This window comes from Echeneis naucrates, chromosome 22 (assembly GCF_900963305.1).
Source record: "Echeneis naucrates chromosome 22, fEcheNa1.1, whole genome shotgun sequence".
NCBI lineage: Eukaryota > Metazoa > Chordata > Actinopteri > Carangiformes > Echeneidae > Echeneis > Echeneis naucrates.
Window position 1 is genome coordinate 5568862 of NC_042532.1, and position 19010 is coordinate 5587871.

General features: G+C 43.7%; 3 protein-coding genes across 5 annotated transcripts in view; 1 reads left to right on the forward strand and 2 right to left on the reverse strand.

Moving 5' to 3' along the window:
• Nucleotides 1-1560: 1560 nt before the first annotated feature.
• On the reverse strand, nucleotides 1561-5268 carry nfkbiab (nuclear factor of kappa light polypeptide gene enhancer in B-cells inhibitor, alpha b). Its single transcript, XM_029494194.1, has 6 exons — nucleotides 4940-5268; nucleotides 3809-3914; nucleotides 3370-3580; nucleotides 2565-2653; nucleotides 2125-2385; nucleotides 1561-1984 (listed from the first exon to the last, which is right to left on the reverse strand). The coding sequence occupies exons 1-6, from the start codon at nucleotides 5182-5184 to the stop codon at nucleotides 1949-1951; spliced, it is 948 nt and encodes a 315-aa protein (XP_029350054.1). The 5' UTR covers nucleotides 5185-5268; the 3' UTR covers nucleotides 1561-1948.
• Nucleotides 5269-10931: 5663 nt separating this feature from the next.
• On the forward strand, nucleotides 10932-17883 carry insm2 (insulinoma-associated 2). Of its 2 annotated transcripts, XM_029493529.1 has the most exons (3): nucleotides 10932-11123; nucleotides 14304-14516; nucleotides 15537-17883. In XM_029493529.1, exon 3 carries the CDS (start codon nucleotides 15613-15615, stop codon nucleotides 17599-17601), a length of 1989 nt encoding a protein of 662 aa, XP_029349389.1. In that variant the 5' UTR covers nucleotides 10932-11123; nucleotides 14304-14516; nucleotides 15537-15612; the 3' UTR covers nucleotides 17602-17883. The 2 variants fall into 2 exon arrangements, with proteins under 2 accessions (XP_029349389.1, XP_029349390.1); XM_029493530.1 differs by lacking the exon at nucleotides 10932-11123 and having other exon boundaries at nucleotides 14241-14516.
• The window catches only part of ralgapa1 (Ral GTPase activating protein catalytic subunit alpha 1), a 67772-nt gene continuing 63047 nt past the window's right edge, over nucleotides 14286-19010 (reverse strand). For both annotated transcript variants that reach the window (XM_029493522.1, XM_029493523.1), the window contains exon 45: nucleotides 14286-14513. In XM_029493522.1, the coding sequence (XP_029349382.1) occupies nucleotides 14293-14513 (221 nt within the window). In that variant the 3' untranslated portion in view covers nucleotides 14286-14292. The remainder of the gene's footprint in view (nucleotides 14514-19010) is intronic.

Consider the following 19010-nt stretch of genomic DNA (forward strand, 5'->3'; position numbering starts at 1 on the left):
ACTGACATTTTTCATATGGTATGCCCGTGCAATCTGTTGCAATGCTATAACACAACTCTGTCTTTACAATGTTCAATGTGATTTTGTTGACATTTGGGGAAATGTGCAAATTTCCTTTGGAAGATGAATGTGTTCTTTTTTCTATAATAGTTTCTATTAATTCACCTACATGACAAGGTAAAGTATTAGTTACCCCCTTGAAAATGATACTCCAGTACAACAATGACCAAAGTATGATCTCAGTACTTAAACATGCAATTTAATTCAGACCACTGTGTGATTAAAAACCTGAACATACTAAGAGCCTTAAAAGCGAACTTAACAACATAGCAAGGGTATTGGTTTGCATTAGATTGCACAGGTGTACCTAAAAAAATGACTCAATAACGGTGCCTGTGCTGCTATGCTGCCCTTTTGTTGATAACCACCACAGTCAGGTAAATATTTATTTTCCTATGATTACAGCATATAGGACCAGTTGATGATGAATGAATCAGAATTAATCAGTGCTGGTGTCATACTGTGGTTTATATTTGATTTTAAACATGCAGCTGGATTTATCCACCTCCATAGATGGTCTTCTGATTGGTCTGCAGCAGCTATCTTAGGTTTTCATGCAAAATGGATAAGACTTTTTGTGATCTTTTGATGAATTGAAATTAGGCATGAGTTTAATTCTACAGCTCTTTGGATTTCCTGGTATAAGATGATTGACATTCGTACAGCTGTCCCATAAGTGTTGCAACTGTGTTTTTTTTTTTCACTGGAATTTGAGTAAATCTCCCTTCCTCTTTGTGCCCAACCGAGGCATCCTGTTGTTCTGCGGAGATTCCCTTCCTAAGAGGATGAGAAGCAGAAACATCACTAACAGCTGAGTGCTCTGCTTCTGGGAATTTCCTGTCCCATTCCTCTTACCCCCACCCTCCAAAGAAAACTTCCTGATTTAGATGACTGAGCAATCAGCCTCATTCCACACACACACACACACACGCACACAAAATTTCCCAGAGTCTCTTATCTGTCTACACACATATACAGCAGGAAGAACTGCGTCACAGGCTCAATTTGCTCCGAGTTCCTCATTCAGTGGTGGGTTAGTTGTCAGGTTCTCAGAGCTTACCTGCAGACAATCATTATATAAAAACAAACAGCGGCAGGTCAGAACTGAACCTCAGCTGTCATGCTTTGATGGAGCTATTTATACAATTATAGACTGATGGCAGCATAGAGGCACATGGTTTGTCATCTCCCATATAAATGCTACCCTGTAACATTGTCAGGCGCTTTTGATTATATGCATGCTTCTGTATGATCTTGATATTGTAATACCACCGAGACTGGACGTCTGACGTGCACGCATAAAAGCAGTATGGTCTAAACTCAGTGCCACGCAGGACACTCATGTCAAACATCTCCCCAAATATATTCACTCGGGAGGTCACAACTGTTAAATATGAGTCTTTTAATTTAATTGGAGTGTGCTGGACTGTTTGCTGTCTGACATATACAACCTACTCAACTGTACACATTCACAGCTTCCATAAAAAATACATCTTCGTATACACAGCATTTACATTATCATACAACAGAGCTGTGTGGATGGATGTTTTGTTTTTTTTTTTTTGTAATAATGATGCAACGTCCACAGAATATAAGTGATCCTCTTATCATACAGCAAAGCCATCCCATCATGTGTCACGTGCTCACATCTCATTGTACATTTGCTTTCCTGCGGCCCGGAGCAGCCTTGCTGGTGAATTCGCATATTCTGTTTCATTTGTCCTTGCAGCTGCCTGTCCATCAGATTTGGAAGCGGTCACGCTTACTGTGTCACCCACGCTGTATTGGGTTCCTGTGACGCAATTCCAGGAAGTAGATGAACCTATCCTTTTGCCATCATCATCATCACAGCCTCCTGCCTCTGTAACTTCCTCTGTGTTATTTCCTGCTAATGGCCATTCCAGTGAATGTCGTCATAACCCACCTGCAGACAGACAGAGTCAGAAAAAAAATTAAAAAATAAATATATAAAATAAATTAGTTAAGAATCTAAGCAGGAGCCTTTCATGTTTCATTAATGCCAGATTGACTGTACAGTCAATAATCCATATTTTCATCACACACCTCTTCATCAGACTGGACATCCTCCTCTTTCTCGCTGTCATCGGATTCGCTGTCAGGTAGCTCCATCAGCTCAGGGTCGGTCTGTGAGTACAGTTCTTCCCTGATGTCAGAACTGCTGTAACCATAGGTGAGGTGGTAGGGGACGTGACCTCCAAAGGTCCTTAGGTTGGGATCTGCTCCTTTTTTCAGCAACAGTTTGACCAGTGAGAGATTCTGCTGAACCACAGCCAGATGCAATGCACTGCGGCCGTTATGCTGCTCCTACGGGAACATTAAACTTTTATTAGCACAAAGAGAGGGAGAAGGAAAAACAAACAAGAAGGCTCAGTTTTGGGTGGCCCTCAAAATAATTTACAATAATATTAATTGTGAAATAGACAGTTTCTATAAGTCAGTTTATCCAGTCTGGATTCTTCCGTATAGATGTGCTTTTTCTTTACCTTAGCATTAATGTCAGCTCCTAGTGACACCATGCTCTCCACCAGAGAGAGGAACCCATAAACTGAGGCGAGGTGGAGGCAGTTCATACCTGCACAAAAATAAATAAATAAAAATCAAGCAAACAGCTTGACAGTTGCCACCAGATCAGTGGAGACCAGCTCTCAATTATGGGTTTCACATTGCTTCACATTGGCCGGAGATATTATGATGTTAAATATGCACTTAGCTTTTCCCACCACAGATCTTAAGAAGAAAAAAAAAAAAATTGTTTCACATGAATTCATTTCCCAATGTAAAATTTACTGTTTTGTTGTTCCATTTTATTTTGAAGATTTGGTTCGCTAAAGGAATTTGCAACCAAGCCAGAGGTGCCATTAAGCATCCATGTACAAATCTAAAAGAGGAACCTTCCACCTTTCTATTTGCAGCCTTAGGATCTAACATTATGTGCCTTGTAATAGATGGGTTACAGTCAGGGTGAAATGCTATGAAAGGCAATGGTATTCCCCTTGCTTGCTCAAATGTTTCCTTCCTCCTAACCATAGTGTGCAGGGATAATGGGCAGCTGAAACGACTCTTTGTGCCCACCATCCCTCCTTTTAAATAGTGGTTCAGACCAGCAGCAGACTGGTTTCCATGCAGTATGGGTGGGCCACCACAGAATGGAAACTACCAGCGCCACAGAACAGAGTATTGTAATACTGTTGAGATGTTCAAATTGAACCCACAGCTGCTAAGTTTAAATTATTTTTATAGCCTACTATGCAAACAGTTATAGTTCTAATGCTGACAGCTGAAACTTACCATTATAGTTGCAGGCGGCCATCACTGTGTGTAGATGCTCCTTCTGACAGTACTGCGTGATGACGCTGAAGCACAGCAGGTTACCTAGGTGACACGCAATGTGAAGAGGCGTGTCCCCTCTGTTGTCCACCAGCGTTGGGTCACAGCCGGATACCAGGAGATGCTGACACACGTCTGCCTGGTTTGTTATTACTGCTAAGTGGAGGGGAGTCTGGTGTGGGGAGAAACCACAACGAGACAGGTGAGTTACTGAGTCAGCATGCATTTACCTTGTTCTTTATGCAGACAGAGTATTCATTTATATTATGACTGGAGGACAGTGGGACGAGTAGCACCGTCTGAGTAAGGGAGCAGAAATAGGCGGACAGGTATCGAAGAGTCAGAGGTGGTTTTGATCACTCTGAGTAAAGAGCAGTATATTCTTTTCTTGTTGTTGTACCTGTCTCAGGTCATTTTGAGCGTTGAGGAAATCTGAGTTTCTGGATTTGTCTATCATGGGCTTTATGTAGTCCTTGGCTTCATGGATGATGGCCAGGTGGAGCAGTCTAGAAAAAAACAGGAGAAGGTAGAAAACCTGTTAATACAAAAACACATACACCACAATAAAGACCGATGATGACGACAACAAAATAAATATGTCCCACAAGAAAACATGATTTACTTCATACCGAAATAACAGCTAATAAACAGGACGTTGACTTGACACCTAAAGGTTTGCCGATTCCGAACGATCACCGTCTAACTGTGTGCTACATCAACCCGTGTCTGTAAAATAACCCGATCAGCAGATTTCCAAGTCAGAGTCCACCAACTTCGAACATATTCTAGACAGCGTTTCTCTCTCTTCATGTAAATGATCCTGCAGCGTCCTGCAGCAGCTGTCACTTGGTTAAATCAGTGTACCGTGGTTTCACGCTTCGCTGCCGGTTCGACTTTCATCACGTTGTCCGCGTTTAACGCGAGCGGACGGAGCGCACGAGCTCTCTCTGCTCGGACTACATTTCTCCGCGGAGGAATTATGTTCCATCAAAACAACCCCGGGGACTATTTGAACGTGAATCCCCCTTGCAGGAGCACACCGCTGACTCACAGCGGTCTGTTGCGGGGTGTTGTTTTGCTCAGACTTGGTCTGTTGTACTTTAAGGCCTTTTTATTGTCCTTTATATTTTTTTTTCCACTTTCGTCTTCCTCTACTCGCTTCACAGGGGCGCGCGTCGGTCGAATTCCTTGGCGGCGCGCCCGGGACTTTCCCAGCCTGACCCGCGGCCATAGTAGATTCCCCTTCCTGATAATGGCCTTTTGTTTACGTCCAGTATCACCCCGTCCGACCGCAGCTAGGCCCTTTAAAGCCCCGCAGCCCGGCTCTGGGTCCTCTCGACGCCGAATATAACAAGGCCGAAGCCGTGAGAGCCGAGAGCAGGCCCAGGCCTGAGCTCCGTACCGACGGGCTGCTGCACCACATTCCCCACAGAGAGGGCTCAAATTACCTCCAGCTCCGGAGCTGGGCCTGCTCCCGGGGAATCTCACAACACAGCCCGGCCTCTTATTTTAACCATCACCTCACACTTACGTGTCTTCGTCCTCCGTGATCTGTGTTTTCCAGTCCGGCAGCTCGTCGGGCTCCGCCGGGAGCCGCGGCTGCTCGCAGTTCACCTGGAGCCGACGGATCTCGGCGGCCACAGCCTGGTACTCCTCCTCCTTCAGGGAGTCCAGGCCGCTGTCCAGCCGCTCCTCCGTCGACTGGGCCGGCTTCCCTTCTTTCGACTCCCGGTTGTAATCCATTTGGTTTAATATACTGGTCCGGTGGAGGTCCATGGTGGTGTGTTGAACGGGCCGAGTTGCGCTTGGTTGTACAGTGTCGGAGCTGCGCAGCGCTCTGTAAATGCCCTCTGGGTGGCTGAGGCGGGCGGAGCTAACAACTAGGTGGGGGATTTCCACAAAACTGTCACTTAGAATAACACTGCGTACAGATTGCTGGCTCCAAGAGGGGATTTCTATTGAGACACATATAAATACACACCTCAGACTGTAACTAAGAAAGCAGGCCATTTTGCAGGCTGCATCTGCTGCACTGAAAGACACATTTCTTCAATTATTTCTCCCTTTGTGTACATATTTGCATATTTAGAAAAATGCCTCATTGCTACAAACACAAATGCAGCAACTCTCTATTTGGTCAACTTCTCATCAGTAGTTTCATGCAAGCTATTTCAGTGTTTGCATCGTTTTAGCATTCGATCAGCATGCCACACTTTCCAAGTCAAAGTGGTCAAAATAAGAGGATGCATGCTCCAATTTTGACCATTATCATTGCAGCCGTCACACAATAGTCAAATCAATTATGTCAGAGTTCCTCGATGGTCTGGTACAAAATGTTTAAGTTTACATGCTTTGTATTTCCCCTTCAGTAAAACGGGTCACCTATTTGTTTGTGAATGATATTTCCCTCAAATCTGCATGAAAGCCTTAAATCTGCACCTTTTTCAATGCTGAGTCCCAAAAACAGACAATGCTGTGCAGATACTCTGTGTTTAAGTAAGTGGGTAGACCTGTAGGCGAGGCGGCTGCAGCTTGCCCAGGAGTTTCCTCCAAAACTTTAAGTTTGCGTGCAATGTGATTTTACTGTGTTTATCATACTGTGAGAACTGTATGAAGAACTCGGGATTAAACCAGCAGGCCCTGTGTTGGAGTTTCCCCAAGACCCACAGGTCTGCACTAAAGTACAAATATTTGTGATATTTTAGCTTTATCATAAGACTTTGATGGCCTGATAAGATAGCTAATCTTAAGTAAAATATGACTCATATCTGTGTCTGTGCAATTGTGGTGCCTAATTGAGTTAGTTTCAAAACTGTCTCTTGCATGCACTGATGCACTCATTAATTGTTCTTCAAATCCTGCCAGCAAATTCTGAAAATTGTGAATAATCCAACTGCACAAAAAAATTTGTGGTGAGTGCATTAAACTCCCACTGATAATCTCCAAGTGTTTCTATCAACTCCACCCAACCCCCCCTTTGTTGGGCTGTGATCTTTAAAAGCTGATATTAAATTGAACTTGAAGTTCTGGAGGCCTGAGGGAAACTCCACGCTTGTTTTGCCTCCTGTTGTTCAGTGCATGTGACCAGTTAGACAGAAAAGCTCAGACTTCACTCAGCACATTTTACTGTGTTGTTCCTTCAGGAAATTGCACAAAAATATATGCAAATCCACAATGGTCACAATGTTGCAACAAGTAAAGTTCCTGTGCAAAATATTTCTTTTTGCATCATTAACTAGATTAAGGTATTTACTTTGGTAACAGTCCAAGAATAGTTTAGCCCTGAGTTCAGTTTCTGAATATCAGAGTATGCAAATTATTATAGCTTGACTACTTATCTGAATTGGCTTTGATGACATGGTAAAAAGAAGAATGCAGATGATTGGGGCAACGTAATGTACAGACCCGCATGACCAGAGAGCTACGGGAAGAACAAAACAGTTACGCACATTGGCACAAAGCGTCATTTACAAAGAGAACATTTCATATTTGAAGTACCTTAGAGATGCTTGCCAAATCTGTACATCCAGCTTTCTCCATTCATCTTGACATTTCTGAATTCAATGTTATAATTAATAATTAATCAAACCCCCCCTCCCCCAAGCGCAACACATAAAAATAGCCTTTTAATAAACACCCACTGAAGAATCAAAGTGATCCAAAACACTTGAGTGCATTAACAGTGCTAGACACTGATATGAAGCACTAAAAGTTATGCAAATATAATTGGATTCAGTAGATGAGATTCATTTTTACTGGAAACCAGTCAGATGAAACCAGTGCAGCTCAACTGACTGGAAATCAGGGTCTCGCTGCGATATCTGACACGAAATTCTGAAACAACTGATGCTTAAAACAGTACAGAAACAAAATCCCAGCATGCTCAAAGCTGTTTAACCAGCTCAGCGTTTGAAACAAAGGGAAGTGAACGCTGTTGCTAAAGTAATAAATGTTCCTGGATTTTTGTGTGCAGTCAGTACTTTTAGCGTCTTTCGTGGGCTTTTCTAAATATAACTTCAGTTTATCATCACTTGCCCAGATTATCCATCCATGACTGGACTGTACTTCATCTGGAAAATCAGGGGAAAGGTAGCAGGGACATATTCATGAAGTTGTGCGTCAGTTCTGTTAATGTAACACCAGTTTTTTACACTTTGCCACATTGTCACAGTTTTATCTAGTGGCAGTTTATTTTGCTGCAGTTGTTAAAAAGTCAAACCAGACATTTAACTGGCTGTAAAATTTGTCCATTTTTGGGTAGATTACACTGATAATACTGCATGTGACTTATACAGTATGTGTGGGCATGCAAGTGTGTGCCTTTTGTGATACATTTTTATATAGTATCATTTAGTGTTGAAACTTGAATAAGACACATTTAAAAGATTGAGTTGAATGAATATCAGTCATTTTCCTCACACTATTCACCCCAGCCTTACCTCAGTTATCGCACAGATAATGTAAACTCATTGATCACACAGTAGAGCTAATTTCCTAACCTTGAGAGGGTTTTTATATATGTGTGAGATCGATTTACGAAGGTTCACTTTTGAACTTATGAACACTTTATGACTTACTCTAGCACAACTATGTCATCTAATCCTCTAAAGTATATTCTAGAGGAATAAACATTGTTACACGATGTTACATAAATGTGTGACTCTGCATGTGTGTGTGTCTGTGAGAAACCCTGACCATTCATGACATGTGCACGCATGTACAACGCTGGATGACTCAATATGACTCACTCAACAAGCCACACAAAGTAAAGTAAATTAAGGTAAAAGTAAGTCGTGACTCATGAAATCACATTTTGAACTTGTGACTGAAACATAAATTCCCCAGTGGAATAGAGATAACACTTTGTCACTGCTATGTGCCAGGCGGGGGCAGAGTGTTTTGTCCTCCCCTTTCTTCCCTTCCCTCACCTGTTTCCTCTCAGTGGGGTGGGTAGACTCCACCTGAGGACACTTATCAGCTGAGTGCTGGCTGACTCAGGGACCAATCACCTGCATGGAATCCGCCTTTTAAAGAGGAGCTTGCGTAAGGAGCAGCGAGAGGGCTCCCCTTTGTCAAAGCATGCCTCAGCTGGGTTTCTTTATTTGATAAGAGTTGTGGTTATAGAAGGGGAAGGTAAGTTTTTGTCCAGAAACCCTAAGTTTGTGGTGGGTGCCACCCCCTGTATGTTTTGGAGGCCTTTTTTTTTTTTGTTAGATAAATAGGATATATATATTTATTATTATTTTTATTTTTATTTTATTTTATTTTATTTTTTTATTAAACTTTTTTTTTTCATGATGTTTTCCAGAAAGGCAGGTAGCTTAGGCCTCTTGTTTTTGTTTTTGTTTTTTTTTTTCCCCTTTGGCACGCCACCCTTGCCCTCTTTCTGCCACACATTTTGAATCCTTTGTAAGACCTTTTTGTAAGTTTAAATAAATGGTCTCTACCTGCTGATCAATTCACTGGAATTTTTGGTTTGTCAGGTTATGGTCCCTCTTCACTACTAGCCTTAAACCGAGAGATGTAACATCACCTTTTATATCTACCTGCTTCCAGCTGTTTAATTCATGGAATCTTTAATGACTCGCTTTTATTAGGTGGGAAATTTGATAGTAATGTGGTGCTGTTTCAGTGTAGCATGGTATGAGGAAGCCATTAACATCTTATGCTTTGTCAGGTATAAAAATGTGGGGCAGCTGCAACTGATTTTCAGAAAACTCCTCCTTAAGTGAACGAGTATGTCAGTGCAGGGTGTGATCAGACTGTATGACAGAGGAAAGGAAGAATCAGAAGTTTTTGTGTATAAAGAGTCATTAAAGAAATGCGCACACACACAGCACAGGCCAGTGGCACACAAACCGGAGGAGCTGATCGACAGAAATTTTGAAATGGCTGCAAGTGTTGGCTGAGTCATCCCCAACCGTGCTCTGGACAAGTGGGTGTGTGCATGTGTGGTGTACACCACCTGAATCTTTCACTGACATTCAAGTGATCGCTTGTGCTGTGCGAGCATCTCTCTAGCAGGGTTTGGTTCTGGTTTAATTAGAGGGTGGGGTCATTGAAAAACAATTTCAGTGATTAGTTTTAATCTTACAATCATACAGTTGCATCCTGATGGCAGTTGTCCCCCATTTGAGGGGGGGGGGGGGCATGAGGGATTGCTGAGATGTTTGAGTAAGAAAATGTTGAGAATCAAATGCTGTGGCCATTAGTCTCCAGATCTTAACTCAGTTCAGCATCTATGGGAAGTCATTTTTATACCGAGATGTTAGACGGTGAACTAAACTCTCGTCTTTAAAAGAGCATATGAGTGATAAGTGCTTCATCCTCCAGTACCAGTACAGTTCAAAGACTTCTTGAATCAATAGCGAAACGTATTGAAACTGCTCTGGGGGCAAATGGTGGCTTGACACCTGACGAAAGTTTTCCCCGTTGTTTCTTGAAATCAAATCATTACATTGTGGACTTAGATTTAGTTACTTTTAGGTGTGTGTGTATGTATATATATATATATATATATATATATATATATATATATATATATATATATATATATATATATATATATATATATATATATATAGTGGGGCTTAAAATTAAATTTACTCAGATGTATTTCTTGAGTGAAAATGCACATTAGAGTTAATGGTTACTACTTTATGCTTCCATTTATACACATTTATATGTAAGATCAATTGAAGGGTGGCATGTAGAAAATACTGTAAGCATTTTTAACTTCACATTCAAACTACTCAACTCAATAAAAACCTCTGGCTTTACTATGCAAGTTGAAATAGACTTGAAATCTTACTTGCATGCTTTATTCTTCAATGTAGAAGACAGAAAATTAGGTAAATTAGAAGTAAAAAGCAGGCGCTAGTATAATGTACATTAATGAGAATTTATTAAATTTTATTCATCAAAATGTTTGCTGTGAAAAGGCATGAATTCACTGAGATTAAAGTGTAGGTGGGGTGAGATTGGACAGGTTTAATACACTAAAACATTGTGGGATTAAAATGGATTCCCTTTCCAAAAAACTAATGGATCTAAAACCATGAACTTGCATCTAACCAATTAATAATATCATTTTATTTAATATCTACAATCATGCTAAAACCACTTAGCTAATGGTACCATCAGATGTGTCTTTGTGTTAGCAAACAGCAATCCTTAAAGGCACAGCTGGACTCGGTATTCATTACTCTGCAGTAGCGTTGCTAACTCTGTTGTTGATGCTCTTGCATTTTGCTGAGTCTACATTATTGAGCCATGGAGGGATGTGCAGTCAGCAGGGCAGACTTCCCTTTACTGAAACTGTGTTTTTCACTCCTTGTGTCTCTTAACACGTTGTTGAAAGAGTTACTAAACACATTCAGCAAACAGTGACGCTCCCATAGAGATTCAAAGCTCCAGTTTCCTGTCATTTATTGATGGTGGGCAACAGAAAACCTGAGTCAAATGTTTCTTTCATGGAGGTCAAATCTAAACAATGACCTTAATGTGCCAACAGGGGGTTGCTGAGCTGGTCACCATGTGCACAGACATGCAAGCAGGCCCCCTGAACACTCCACCCAGCAACGGCAGGGGCAAAGCACCAAGATGGGTCACCAGGAGGATTCAACCCATGAGGGGACAATCGTTTTTCCTGCAATCAAAGTATCTGCCAGCAGGGGGAGAAAGAGAGCTTCTGTCTCGACTGCTTCCACAGTGAGGTCAGTGTCAGCAACCTTTACTTCAGCATTGTGGAGCTTGGCTCACAAACACATTTAAATCTGGATTGTCTGGTGATCAAGAGCCAACATAAAGCTAAACTTCCAACACTAAAAGGGACAAGTATCCTAAAGGGCTCAGGACAAAAAACGTGAATTTGAACACACTTCAATTCCATAAAAACCAAACAGATGCAATCCGCTGATGAGGAACATTCAATATGCTTCAAAGTACCAGAAAAATTGAATTGAGATGAGATTGCTTTGAGGAATGACTCAAAACAACAAAAGTCTCGACTCATAGCCTGACTTGTTACCTTTTTGTGGATCTTTCAGTTACATCGTCAAGTCCTCAACATTTAATAATACCTGTTAGTTCAGTTCAGACAGGCTAAAAATCCCCCGAACCAAATAAGTAATCTCATAGATTTCTCCAAATTACAACCTGGGTACTCGGAAAAATCAACAAAGCAGCTACAATCAATTTAAATCCTGGACCTCCACCACTAGATGGTGACAGATGATCAGCCTACTGAGACGTGACCAACGTTCAGTCACACAGAGCACAGGGTGATAATAGTGATGCTGTGAGTACAAGCAGGGAGCACAGGACCAGTGAACTGACGGGGGACTCACAGGGCCTTCTGCTGCTTATCTCTCCTGGGTAGAGCAGTAAATGATGAGTGAAACTCCCTTCCACGGCGGACACCCTATTTTGGAGATGTTTATGGGTTCTAACAACTTTATAACGGTGTGTTGCCGGAGAAAAATGGTCTGTAAGGCAGTGAAGAGTAATCTTTTGGTTCTACGAAAAAAATCCTTTTAATGACACTTTAAACTGATGGAAGTGTGAATTTGAGAAGGGAAGACTAAGTTTCACTGAAATCAATTTCTGTCAAGGGGATTGTGTCTGTGTCCCTCTCCACTGTTAGGATATGATCTTTATGGAATGTTAATGTAGATGAACTATATTAACTAATTTTCACCTAGATGTCAACTAGGAGATATTGCCTCTCATTTCTCTCTTTTAACTTGGAACGGCAGAACTTGCTTTAGCGATGGGGCTCATGGGGCCGTCAACTAAAACCCTGCCAAGGTGAGACAGCCAAATGATGTATCACTTCACATACAGAGGTGTTAGCTACCTCACACCCAGCATCATTAACCTTAAACCTATTTTCAGACACCTAACTCAAGGCTGATCCTCAGGCAGAACTAAGACTCGTAATCATCTAAAATGTGTCAAATCTGATGGAGCCTTCTCATCACGTTGTGTTCAGCAAACGCTAATGAAGGAAAAAGGTACCTAGAGGAGACCTACGTGGCAAAGTACAGTGTGTGCTTGCCAAGAGATGCTGATGGTTTACTGAAATTTAGAATTTATTTTTCTATTCACAGGTACTGAATTTTAGATATTTATATTTTTTTTAAGTTTGTCAAGAAAGAACTGAATTTGAGACTGAACTTGAGTTGAACTTGACTGTATGGTAAAAACGTGACACCATCAGAACTTAGAAAAGTCCCTGGTGGTCACGCCAAGAATTACATCAGTGAAAAGGAGACACCATTTCTTTTTAAGGAATGGGGAGGAACCTCTCCTCATTTGGGTTAAAAGGGCAGAGCTTTCCACACAGAATATAAGGATGGGTTACATCCAATTTTCACAGGAATAAATCCTGCTGCACCGAGCACAGTCTGTCCCAGTACCTTTTGGACATATTTTCCTGACATACTAAATAGCATTCTTCTGACGTACCGAACACTCTGTGCCACTGTTAGTTTGTAATACTAAATGTTGGAATTAAGGTCGCTGGTTAGAACTGGACTTTAATTTTACATCCAAAAGTAATTATGCAAGAGTACAACTTGCACCATTCCTCTTTAAGATGTAAACATGTAAACAGAGACAAACGGCACAACAGCTCAGCTGTATAATTCTGGAGTACTTAACGGCTTGTGACTGAGAAGCTCAGATCAATAGTCATTTTCAGCAAGTCTGGAGGATTATCCACCTCACTGCCCACTGATGCGATGCAAAGTAAAGACAGACACACACCCACAAACAGACAGGCAACCCACATCCTCTAGCTGGCAGCCTCTCCAGATAGTCAGTGGATCCATATTTTTGCAGGAGGATGAGACTATGTACCCTGTTTCAAGCTGCCCTGCTCTGCCCATCCCCGAGCATGGATACATCCTATTAACCTGCAGCCAGATAATAATTTCTTCCTTTAACACAATTTGAATTAGCGTCCTTTTGGATATTACCACATGATGAATGTAAACAAAGCAGTAAAAAAAAAAAAAAAAAAAGAAAAATCTCATTGTGTAGGTAAGAAAAACAATATCACAGAGACTGTATTAATGGCTGTCGATGGTTGCACACACATAACCCCCGCATTTAAACTGCACTTATACTAACATTTTGTGCTGTGCTGCCAAAATGATGTGGCGACATTTCAATGAATAGCCCATCTGTAGTGTAGTGGAAAAATATAATGATGCTATCTTAAAAATATTTTAATGTAATTTTGACAGGCTACAGCTCATTTGCCATCCACTGGGATTAAATTTATGTGTCGCGTTTGAAAGCCTTTCAGTAGTTGCTAATTGTCTGACACAACAGCTAGACAATGTTTTCACTTCTAATCAGTAGAGAAGGACTGAATTTATTGCGATGGTTGGAAAATTGTGTAGCCAGGCTTTCATGACTGAATATGTATGTTTTACTGTAGATACAAGAAGACTCTAATCTATGGAAACACTGACATTGTGGAATTATTAGTGATACAAAAAAGTAAATCAAAATATTCCTAAAAATTTAAGACACATTCTATAATTATAGAGAAATCAAGTCATAGTAAATCTTTATTTAGTCACTAAACTATAAGAGCCAAAGTCACAATTTGTTTATTACTCTAGACTCAACATTTCTTTTAATTTGTGAGACTTGATCGTTTTGAAAAGGAGCAGAAATGAAATGATGCAAATGAAAAGAGGCCTCAGTCACTCCATCTGTACTGTTTCAGTCAATGGGGTCAGTGAAGGGATAAACCAGGTCGAGGTTTCCTCTCCGTGGGAGACAATTACAGCGAGAAACATGCACACTAAAGATTCAGGGGGCTGTGTGCTTCATTAGTTCTTACTGTTGGACTCACCACACATTTCATCTCTATTCCCCAGGCGGCTGTCGCCCAGCCAGGAGCCCGACCCTCAAGCTCGTTCTCACGCTCATCCGCCTTGATTGATTTCCAGGGAGCGACGCCGGCTGGCCTGGGCCCACTGGCCGAGCTATAGAGCGCCTGGCCCGCGCGGAGGAGCCGGCCGAGCCCGGGGGAGAGGATGGATGGATGAACCAATCTCTGTCCGATCTCTTATCAGCCAGAGCAGCTTCTAGTGGGGGAGGACGAGTACACACACACACACACACACACACACACACACACAGATTATCATCTTGTTCCCTCTTTCACCGCTCTGTCCCTCTGTTCTGTTGTATAGATAAGGCAAAACTACACGCACATACAAACAAACACACGCACACACAAGCTTAGGGAAAGACAGGCCCGAGGTATTCCCACCAACACAGACAAAAACACTGGTAATCACACTCACTGTCACGCTGTCATTAGTAGTCTTTAAACGATGATCTGTATCTGAGGCTGTCCCTAATGACACTCACACACACACAACACGTTACTTGACACATCATCGATGCATGATGCACAATACTATTCTTTAACTGTAGGCCTGCTGTATTGAAATAAATAAATTTTACTGAGGATTAAAACTGGCAAGAGAACTGTTATAAATACACAGAAAAAAGCATATAAAAAACAAAACCACCATAATAATTTGAAGTTGCAGTAGTGTAGTTGACATGCATAGATTTGCCATCCATTTCCTTTCCATCTTCCGTGAGTTGAAAAAAATAAGGCTTTTGTTAAAAAGTAAGAACCTTAAGATGCCATTTCATTTGAAGAATAAGCAGCTTTGACAGAAGAGGCTCAGACCCACTCCGGTAAAAACAAGCAGCCTGAATGCGGGAAACATTCGTGTCTACGAACATATTTCTGTTCCAGACAGACCTGAACGGAACCTTTAGACAAACACCCGGAATTTTCATCTGAATGCGTGTGTAGAAAGATGGTTTTTAAGTTTACACGAATATGAGCCATTTTTCTGCTCGGACACTGATACTGGAAAATATGTGAACAGATCATTTTAGGGGAGTACTCTGTGTGTGTGTGTGTGTGTGTGTGTGTGTGTGTGTGTGTGTGAGTGAGTGAGTGAGTGTGTGAGAGAGAGAGAGAGAGAGCAACAAACATGCGCATCACTAACACTGTTGTCTCTCGTGTTCTCCTCACACCTGCCTGCGCCTCCTCCTCCTCCCCCCTCTCTCTCCTCTCTTCAAAGCTCCAGGACTTGAAAGTGGGTCCGACACCAGAGTTGTTCTTCCCTCCTGGTGCCGAGCACCATCTTCATCGTCAGCATGCCTCGAGGATTTCTGGTGAAGAGGAACCGGCGGTGCTCGGCGTCCTACCGGCTGAGGAACAACAACAAAGCCGTGACACATGACGGCCAGCGGAGCGGCGGTGGCAGCGCCCGAGCGGCTGGACCCCAGGCTCCGAGGGAGAGCGAGGTGCTGAGTGTCTTCCAGTTTGAACGTCCGGACGGACAACTCCTGGCGTCCCGCGAGGACTCCGCCGGTGTCAGGGAGGCGTGGAGCCCGCACGTGGAGTCCGCGCTGGAGGCTGAGGCTGACCGGCGCGCGCAGTTACCGGAGTCCGAGGAGCAGGTGAGCGAGGTGGACGTTTTGACCCCCGACGGCCATTTCTCCAGCTTCTTCCCACCTCCTCCACCTCCGCGCGACCTGACCTTAACGGAGGCCCGCAGCCCCGTCAAGCCGGTGGGCACGAGACTGCTGGAACAGCAAGAGGAGGGAGAGAAGCAGCTGCAGATTTCCGGCAGGTGCCTAACATCATCCCCAGCGTCGGAGCTGCAGGAGCTGCCGTTCCTCGTGAGCTCAGCACCGACCTCGGTGTCAGCTTCCATCGAGAGGCTCCTCGAGAGCAGCGGCCGCCTCCACGCGCCATCCTACGGTCATGCTGACAAGTTTGACCCCAATGTGACCCACGTGCACCTGTTCCCGCCACTGACGCTGATGAGCCAGGAGCATCACGCGGCCAGGAAACACTCGTTCCTCGAGCCGGATCAACGCTTGCACAGCAACAGACACCACAAACAGTCACCAGGGAACCCACCGAAGAAGCACAAAGTCAACCGGAAGCTCAACTTCGAAGATGAGGTCACGACCTCTCCTGTTTTGGGCCTGCGGATCAAGAAGGAGAGCCCAGATCTGATGAGACAGCGGGAGAAGTCGTCCGCTGCCGGCGGGAACCAACCTCTGGGGGAGTTCATCTGCCAGCTGTGCAAGGAGGAGTACCCCGACCCCTTCTCCCTCGCGCAGCACAAGTGCTCCCGCATAGTGCGCGTGGAGTACCGCTGTCCTGAGTGCGACAAAGTCTTCAGCTGTCCAGCAAACTTGGCCTCGCACCGCCGTTGGCACAAACCCCGTTCGGTGAGCAACCAAGGAGGAGAGACCCCGGTAAACAAGAGCCAGCCGTTAAAGGAGGCACGAGGGCTCATCTCGCACGAGCGGCCGCCGTTAGAGATGGAGGGCAAGGAGAACGAGCTGCTGCGCGTGAACAGCAATCAGCACCACCGAGCGCTGGACAGCTCCCGCATCAGGCGCGAGCCTTCCCTGCTTCTGCTCCACGCTCGGTCCCGGGACAGCCCCGACAGAGACGGCCGCGCGCCCCCTCACTACGACTCCCCGCCACATTACCGGAGCCCGGGTGACAGCTGTCTGGACCTGCAGCAGCACGTGAGGGCGGCCGACAGCCCGCCGTCCAGCCTCCTGCTCCTCAACGGCAGCCCGGAGGAGCGGGCGGACCAACCGCAGCAGCAGCCGCCGCCGTCACTGTCGCACCCTCCGCTGCCGTTCGTCCAGTCCTTACCGGAGGAGGAAGTGTACGAGTGCCGGTACTGCGGGAAGAAGTTCCGCCGACAGGCTTACCTCAAGAAGCATCTGGCCGCGCACGAGATGACAGCAGCCGCGTCTCCGCCGCCGCCTTACGGCCAGGCGCGAGACAGCAGCAGCGGACAGAGCCAGGTGTTCCTGTGTCACCTGTGCGGCGCGCGATTCCCGTCGCCGGAAATCAGGGACAAGCACCGTCTGTGGCACGCGATGAGGGACGAGCTACTGGCGGGATCGCTGGGAGGAGGACTCCGGCCGGATGCGTTTCAGGCGCACAGAGAGGAGAGCGGCACCGGGGAAGGTGAGCAGCAGCAGATCTTCACCTGCAAACACTGTCCGTCCACTTTTTTCAGCTCCCCGGGGCTCACCAAACACATCAACAAGTCTCACCCCACCGAGAACCGACAGGTCATGCTGCTGCAGATGACCGTGCGACCGTAAAAGTAAAGACTAGTGAGTGATCAGCATTACAGGGAAACTGTTAGCCGGTCGTTTCGCTCACACACACACACACACACACACACGTGTACATGTATGTCAGCTGTTCGGAGGTAAATAGTGACGGAAGCCTGTTTGTTCAAGCTGAGGTCAAAGACAGAGAGTCGATCATTAATGTCACAGGATGAGGAAGATGGTGGAGTCTCTGTGCCTTCCAGATGTGACCTGGCTGTCTCCTCATGGCGCGGTGTGACTCACTGAGGCCACGACGAGAGAATAAAAAAACAAAAAAAAAAACAGCTCAAGTGACAGTGCTGAAACTAAATAAACACACAGCTAGGGCACGGAAATCACGTCTGGAAACATAACCTGTGTGCGGTTGTAAATTATCATCATGAGAGAGAAAAGGGACATTTTCATTCATCTGACAGGTAACCGACCCAACATGTTCATCAAATCCACAAAAATCTCATGATTATAGTTCATTTTTTTACTGGAGGTAAATTAAAGTGCCCTTTATTCATAAAGGTTATTTCCTGTGTTGAAATCCCTTGAATGAAAGCACATGATCTCAATATTTGATTTGTTGTTCCAAGGGTTAGTCAATGACACAATCATAAATTAGAACCTTTGTTCACGACTAATTTGTGAAACATATTTAAGCTTCAATCTGGAAACGACTGTTAGAACAAAGCAAATGGTACAGGCTGAAGTGATGAAGGACATTTTGATTATAACTACGAATTATATTTATGGAAACAACGGCCAACACAACTCTCTCCACGTGTAGCAAATGTGGAGAGGCTCATGCTCAACATATTCCTGTGGCAACGCAATCAGATTACACTGATGCTCAGAAGCAGAACAAGTGGGTTACATTACTGACCAATGACCCATGATCACGTTTTAGAAAGTGTCCTTCCATAACCTAAAAACTGGAGAAATAATCAATGTCCTAACTCTATTTCATGTACAATGACAAATAACTACACAAAATGAAAATAATCAGATCATCAAACAGAATATGCCTTTTATAGTAAATGTGCCAGCTTAATTTATCAGCTGTAAATTATTTTCATACAAAAACATTTAATGTTAGTATTGCTAGTGACAAAATGTCTTTTTTGTTTTAATGATTCTAAATAAATGTTCAAATATTTGCTAATATCATGATGCTAAAATGTAATTGTGGTTCGAAGAAGCCTAGTAATATTTTGATATGTTTGAATGTGAAATTTATTGTAAATTATTGTCAATAAATGGTAATACCCTGTAAACAATTTGCAGTTTCTCATTTTAATTTGTTCCTGTTGTTCCATTTCGTGGGTACACACGCCCAAACATACGCAACAGATGGAGGAGTCCTGCAGTGAGTGGTACGAATCATTTATTGTTAAATTCCATCATTGCAC

Coding starts and splice junctions, on each gene's coding strand:
- nfkbiab (XM_029494194.1), bottom strand. CDS start 5,184: ATGGACCTCCACCGGACCAGTATATTAAACCAAATGGATTACAACCGG. Junction 2,386..2,564: donor GAGCTGACATTAATGCTAAG/GTAAAGAAAAAG, acceptor ATGTTCCCGTAG/GAGCAGCATAACGGCCGCAG. Junction 1,985..2,124: donor ATGTCCAGTCTGATGAAGAG/GTGTGTGATGAA, acceptor GTCTGTCTGCAG/GTGGGTTATGACGACATTCA.
- insm2 (XM_029493529.1), top strand. CDS start 15,613: ATGCCTCGAGGATTTCTGGTGAAGAGGAACCGGCGGTGCTCGGCGTCC.